Genomic DNA, 6,732 nt, shown 5'->3' on the forward strand with positions numbered 1-6,732 from the left:
CTCAAACTTGAAGGGTATCATGGTAATTTTTGGTACTGTAGTGCTAGGATGGGGGGAGTGGGGGGCAGGTGGATGGGATTTTAGAAAAAAAAAATAGGCCCTGGACTGCATGGGGGTTGTGAGGTCCAGGTGCTTTCCTCAACTCATGCCCAAGTCACTCCTTTTCTCTGAGCCTAGATTTTTGTTTTTTCTTTATCGTGTGAGGAATGCACATTTTGTTTCTCTAAGATTCTATCGAGCATGCTATGCTGTGTCCAGTCAACTGGGAAAGCTTGATTTTCCTTCATCACAAAGTAGCCTGCACACTTGTAGGTAGTGAGTTCTGAGCAGCAACTCTTACCTCAGCTGGCCAAGCCTGCCCTCCACCCCTCACACTCAACGCCCCTCCCCACTGCCTGAGCATCTCCCACTGTCTTGAACACACTCCCTCCACTCTCTAGTTCAGAAAGGTGATTTGATTCCAAATTAGAGGTTTTTTAATACAGGTTTGCAAAGGTCATTAGAAACAAATGGAGATTTCCTGCTGTCACCTGTAACGTGTCCAGGAGCGGGCTGGCAGCTCTCGCTGGGCAGCTGGCTGATATGTTGTAGCCTGACAGTTGGAAAATCCTTGGGGTAAGTATTCACTCTGCTCTGCTTGTTTGCAAACGAAGGAGACACGTGGTACAGCCAGTGTCGCCTTGTATTGGGCAGATGATTTAGAGGACATGCAGATTTCTGCTTGGAAAGCTGCCCTATCTAATCTAGGCTTACAGAAAAAAAATTACTGAAAACTGTGTAAATTTCAGAATGGGAGGTAAAAAAAAAAAAAAAAATGAAGTCAATTATCTAGTCCTTTCCAAATCTCTCTCTTCAACTACCTCCTTACGAAGGTACCATTTGCAGATGACTTTCTATTCTCATTTTGCAGTCAAGTGATCAGTTTCTTGAGAACTTGTATAGCTTTGCAACTTTTCACATGATCATTATATTGTCTAGTAAATATCAGACTTCAGTTTCGTAAAGTGTGGTTTCATGAATCACCTGTCCCAAAATTACATGACAAAAGTATAGTGTCCTGGGCCCTATCACAGACCTACTGAATTAGAACTGCTGGTAATGTGGTGTCATAATCTGCTTTGAACAGGTTAGAATGGTCCTTGTGGACATTGAAGTTTAAGGAACTCTGTTTTATGATCTCATCTTTCTACTTTGAATTGTTTTTATTTCTTCTAGTGGATTTTTAAGCATCTTTGACAAGCAGCAGTATAATGAATACATGATATTTTATTTGGTGGTCAGAGGTCTCCAAAACGAGTTCTAAAGGCAAGCCAGAACCATTATTTCATGTATGCACATGTACACACACACACACGCACACACACACACTCTTAACATGCACACACACGATGTTCAGTCTCATAGACATCAGCTGTTTCCTGCAGCACAGGAAAGCTAAACAAGAAAAGAGAAGGGAAACCCGATTTACACAAGTAATTGTGCAATTCCTTCATCCACCTTGTCAGGAATTCATATGGAGTGATGCAGTGCCACCTGCCGTCCTTTTTATGCATCACAGGCACCTGTCTGATGCTGCATTTGCCGGCTTGTTTAGCTCTGGACTGAATGCAGCCAGCCGGCTGGGGGCCTCCAGGAGCTAGCGGTTTACTTCTGCAGCTCTGTTAGGGTAAACCGTACCCTCTGTATAGAAAAAAATATTCAAAGGATAGGCTTTTGGGCAGCAAGAACTAGGCATATTAAACACATAAAAAGTAAATGAATAAAAGAGGATATGGGAATCTGAAAGATAAATACCACTCATTTGTATGAATGTGTAATATATAAATATACAAGAATGAATTCATATGCAAACTTGAGGGCCTATAAGGCTGACACGCTATGTGTGCTAGATACCTCTTGGCTATCACTGGTGTCCACTCTTTCCATCTCTCCACTTTGGGCTTTCTTACTGTTCCTCAAACATGGCAAGCACACCTTCTACTCAAGGTCTGTGCACTTGATCTACCCTCACTCTGAAGCATCACAAATAAATTCTTAGTGCAGTCCTTTACTTTATTCAGGTCATTGCTCAAATGTCATCTGTCCTTCTGAGAGACTTTTCCTTGACCATCCTATCAAAAACGATCCTCTCTCACCTTCCCCTACTTCATGTGTTCCATACCTGCCCCCCTCAAGAATATGAGAGCTCCACCTAGTGTCAGGTGTCCCCAGTACCCAGAATAATGCCTGACACATAGTAGCACCCAACAAAACTATCAAAATGAACGAATGACCATATTTCACCATATTTCAGAAAGAAGATTCATTTTTTTTGTCAACCGGACACACAGGCATCATCCTTGATGTTCTGACTTTTAAAAAAATTGTCAGGTGTTCATATGTGAGAGAAGAGATCAAGAAAGTGGACCCTTCTAGAATTGAACTAGCAGGACTTATCTAGTTCTTGCATTTGAACTGATTTGGTTAACTCAGATCAGGGGAGTCAGTAGGAGTGTCACAGAGCAGGGGACCCTGGAACTGAGAATTGAAGACTGACAGGTACCATAAGAAAGGCGTATAAGCCAGGACCTCGGGGTGGGACAGGGCATGGCTTGCCAGAGCAGACTGTACGAGAGGGGAATAGCAAGAGCCATGCAATAAATCATAGCATGGGTAAAGTGTATTTCCCAATGCCCGGAACACATTTAAGTGATCTGTAAGTAGTGACTTTAATAGCTCTTTTGTTAAAATGGGAAAGGTCTTATCGAGCATTTTCAGATGGCCAGAGTATGGGCTCTGAAATCCAGCTGCTTTGATTCACAGCCTGGAATTGAGGAAGGTCACCTTTCTCTGTTTGCTCATCTCTAGTTGGGGGTGATAGGAGCACCTGCTTCCTAAGGTCGATGCGAGGATTAAATGAAAATAAAAAGTCGTTAGGAGAATGTGTGGCACATTGTCATCACTCAGTAAATTTTGCCCTTTTAGTATCTCATCGAACCATTCTGACTTATGATCAACTACTTCTTATATGGATTATAAGCCAGAAAATCAGTTCCATTCTATATGCTAGTCATGAAGCTTCTAATCCTATGAAGAGAGAGAGAAGCATGGACAAAAGCAGAAACAGGAAATTATATCATTTGTTACCCAGCCAAAGTTTGAGTATGCTCTGTGTCTCAGAAACTCTGCTAGCCTTATATATATAAAGTGCATATTAAGGACTCTTACCCTTTAGATGTTTGCAGCCTGTGTTATCTTTCTCCCAAATTTTAGATCAATATGTCTTAACTATCATTGTTATTATAAATAAATAATGGGGATTTTAATTCTCAGCAACAGAGTAGCATCATCAACTTGGCTTTCTAGGAAAATCACTCTCACAATAATTCGGAGAGTGAGAAGGTACAAAGACTCTGCCATACAGTGTGTGGATGTATAATGTATATACACGCAAGAATAAACTTACAGAAGCACACATACATAAATTTCAGGGCCTGCAAGTCTGACATGCTATGTGTGCCCTGAATACCTCTTAGATCTCATTTGTTTACAGTCTTTCCCTCCATCTCTCCACTGCAGCGTTTGGGCTTTCTTGCTATTCCTCAAACATGGAGAGCCACTTCCTCCTCAAGGTCTGTACACTTGCTCTCCTGTCACCCTGAAGCATATGTTGTATATTCTAGGTGCTGGGGACAGCTGGTCCTCGGCACAACGTATATATTAATGAGGGAGGCAGGCATTGGACACATAAAATAGCAAGTCGGTTCAGTTTAAGGATAGGTTAGAAGCAGTAAAATTGATCAGGCCCCTGTAATGGTCCAAGTGAGAGGAATGCTTAGTGTATGAACCAGAGCAGGACTGGGGAGGGTAAGAAGCGCTCTGAGAGATATTTATGAGACCAAATCAATGATTTCCTAAATGGATGCAAGGGGCAAGAAATAAGGAATCAAGATTGACTTTCTGCTTCTGGGATGGTCTCTTAGATAAACTTTCATTTTATTCATTAAGATATAAAGAATACGGAATGTGGGGAGGCATGGAATAATGGGTTTCTTAGGACTATTTGGCCGCTAATCGAGTCTGGGGTCAAGAAAGAGGTTTTAGAGCCCTAAGCATGTTGCTTATAGTTGAAGGTCAGGGTGTAGATGCTATCACTCAGTAGAAGAGGATATGGAGAAAGAAAAAGGCCAAAGATAACGCTGTAGGAAATGCATTTAAATATCAAACAGAGGAAGAGGCAATGATTAAACCAGATGGAAAGGCCCAAGATACCACTTTCTTCTCTACCTCATGGAATAATGGGAGAGACGACAGATTTTTTGTCATGTTTACCCCAGAGGAAACTGCATTTGCTTCCTGGGAACAGTAACTCCAAGAGGAGATGCAGGGTCATAGGAAAGATCCTCATGGTTCTCTATGGAGAGGGTATTCACATCTTTGTGCGCTTGTTCATCTGATTAAGCCTCCTGGTCTAATGGCCTCCATAGGTAAAATTATCTTCTTTTTCATTTGAGGACATCCTGAGAACCTGAGAACCACAGAGCTGTCTCTATCTACTCATGATGCCTTCGTCCTGGACAAGCTTAAAAGCAAACACAGTTTGTTCCATGCTTACCTAACCAGGCAGCTTTACAGACACTCAGCGTGCAGATACACACACACACTCTCACTCACCAACACACACATTTATACACACTCACACAGACCTTTAAACACCAGTAAATAGTAAAGCGGTTTGTGTCTTTGTTCAACAACTCCACACTCCCCTAAATATCTGTGAGATTTTCACAATCTTGGTATTTACCACCAAGGATATAACCTCTTAGAAAGACTTTCCATCTCCCTGTGAAATCTCATATTATACCTGTTCATTTAAGGACTTCATAAATTACTTGTACATTTTTAAACTTTTATACATAAATAACTCAGTTTTTAGGTCTGGAAGAAAGTCAGTAAATGGAAAATGTTGAGACGTAACTATTCCCAATGTATCCTTTACTCCAAAGGAGAGAAAATGCCTGAGCACTTCCCTCAGGAGGTGTGACTGAGGTGTTTCAGAGGCTTCCAGAATGAATATGTCTTCTCTTCAGAGCAAGGAAGGCAGAAGAGAAAAAGCTCTTCCCTCTCCATGCCTCTCCTTTCTCTTGTGCCTCAGGTCCCTTGGAGCACGTACACCTGTCTCTTCCCTTTGTCACCACAAAGAACAAAGAGGTCAACGCGACCGCAGTGCTGTGGCCCAGCCAAGTGGGCACCCTCACTTACGTGTGGTGGTACGGAAACAACACGGAGGTGGGTCGGCCTTCTGCGTGGGGCTGGGTGGCAGCTCAGCTCAAATGGGCTGAAGCAAAGAAGGAATGAATGACATGATGTGTGCAACTCAGGAGTCTCGGCGATGTCCTAGCTTCGGGCCCAGCAGGCTCTCAGTGCACCAGTAATCTCCTCAGTGTGTTCTTCTCTCGGTCTCTCTGTCTCTCTCTGTTTCTCTGTCTCTGTTTCTCCCTCACCACTTGCATCTGCCTTCCTCTGTGTTAGTGTTCTTCTCCAGCTGAACTGTCCTTTACAGTGACCCTTAGCAGCAGCCCGGGGCTTTGTACCCTCACCACTTATCCGAGAAAATAAACTCTCCCAAAAGTTCTAACGAAAGTCCTGGAATGGAGTATAATTGGCCAGGCCTCAATCACAGTGCGGGGGATGGAAAGAGAAGTGTTAAAATCAGCCTCCATAGCACCACACAGACCAAAAAACAGAGGGGAGGAATGGTCCCCAAAAGGAGTAAGGGCAGGTGGATGCCGATTGGGCAAAAGCTACAGCCCCCTTTTCTTACTTCTGAAACTACGCATGTAAGTTCAGCGGAAATTGGCCCTACTACTCACCATGGAAGAGCAGAAATCTATGTTATTTGCCTGAAAGCTCATACTGGAAGGTGAAAGTATGAAGCAACTTCCTTCTGTGTCTCCTATTATTTACCTTTTAGCAGAAAAGCAAATTCTCAACAGACCGCGTCGAGTAGACTTCTTATGCTGGCTTTAGTCTTCCCTCTGCCATACGGGGAGCTAAATGAATTTTGATTTTAAAATTAATTAAGAAAAAACAAGAAAGAAATGATTGAGGGGAGTGAGTCGAGGGAGGTCAGGAGGCTAATAATCTTTTCCTCCAGGACCCCAGCATCTGATTATATTACAGGCACTACTCCAAAAAAAAAAATTTTTTTTTTTGAGTCCTCAAACCGCTATCCAATTAGTACTTGTTTCCATAGCAGCTGCTTCCAAGAAACTGCTGATAAGGCTTCTCTGAGGAAGCCAAGCCACACCAGGCCACTCTTGTCCAGCTAGTGTGGTTCTGGTGTCCATGGTTGCTGTACTTCATTGTAATTTATAATAAATAGTACACCCCGGAGATAAACAACTGACAGCTTGTAGATTTCTGGTAGCTATTGCTTAAATCTGGATTCAGGTGAGCCCTGTGTTTAGGCCTGATTTGGATGTTTCCTTGAATTAAAGAATCTGCTTGATATGAGTTGGTGATCCATAAAGACAGACATATAACCCACCAGGAAGGAAAATATATCAATCTTCCCAGCCCTCAATCAGCATGGAAGAGAAGTGTCAAATTCACAAGGAATGAGCAGAGTCACTTGGGGTCATGACTCTGATAGCCCCTTTTTGGCCTGGACTTGAGATGATGGGGCAGTATAGATGGAGTCAGTTGCACTGGGGTTCACCAGGAAAGGCCTCCGCTGATTCAAGTAGCTCA

The 6,732-nt window shown here is 42.8% G+C and overlaps 1 protein-coding gene across 5 annotated transcripts in view; it reads left to right on the plus strand.

Annotated features, from left to right (window-relative positions):
- Positions 1-6,732, plus strand: part of SORCS1 (sortilin related VPS10 domain containing receptor 1) — a 482,842-nt gene that overhangs the window by 438,760 nt on the left and 37,350 nt on the right. For all 5 annotated transcript variants that reach the window (XM_011363774.2, XM_011363773.1, XM_011363770.1 and 2 more), the window contains exon 20: positions 5,135-5,268. In XM_011363774.2, coding sequence (XP_011362076.1) covers positions 5,135-5,268 — 134 coding nt within the window. The remainder of the gene's footprint in view (positions 1-5,134; positions 5,269-6,732) is intronic.

The sequence above is a fragment of the Pteropus vampyrus genome, unplaced genomic scaffold, assembly GCF_000151845.1.
Source record: "Pteropus vampyrus isolate Shadow unplaced genomic scaffold, Pvam_2.0 Scaffold89, whole genome shotgun sequence".
In the NCBI taxonomy this organism is placed as follows: Eukaryota; Metazoa; Chordata; class Mammalia; order Chiroptera; family Pteropodidae; genus Pteropus; species Pteropus vampyrus.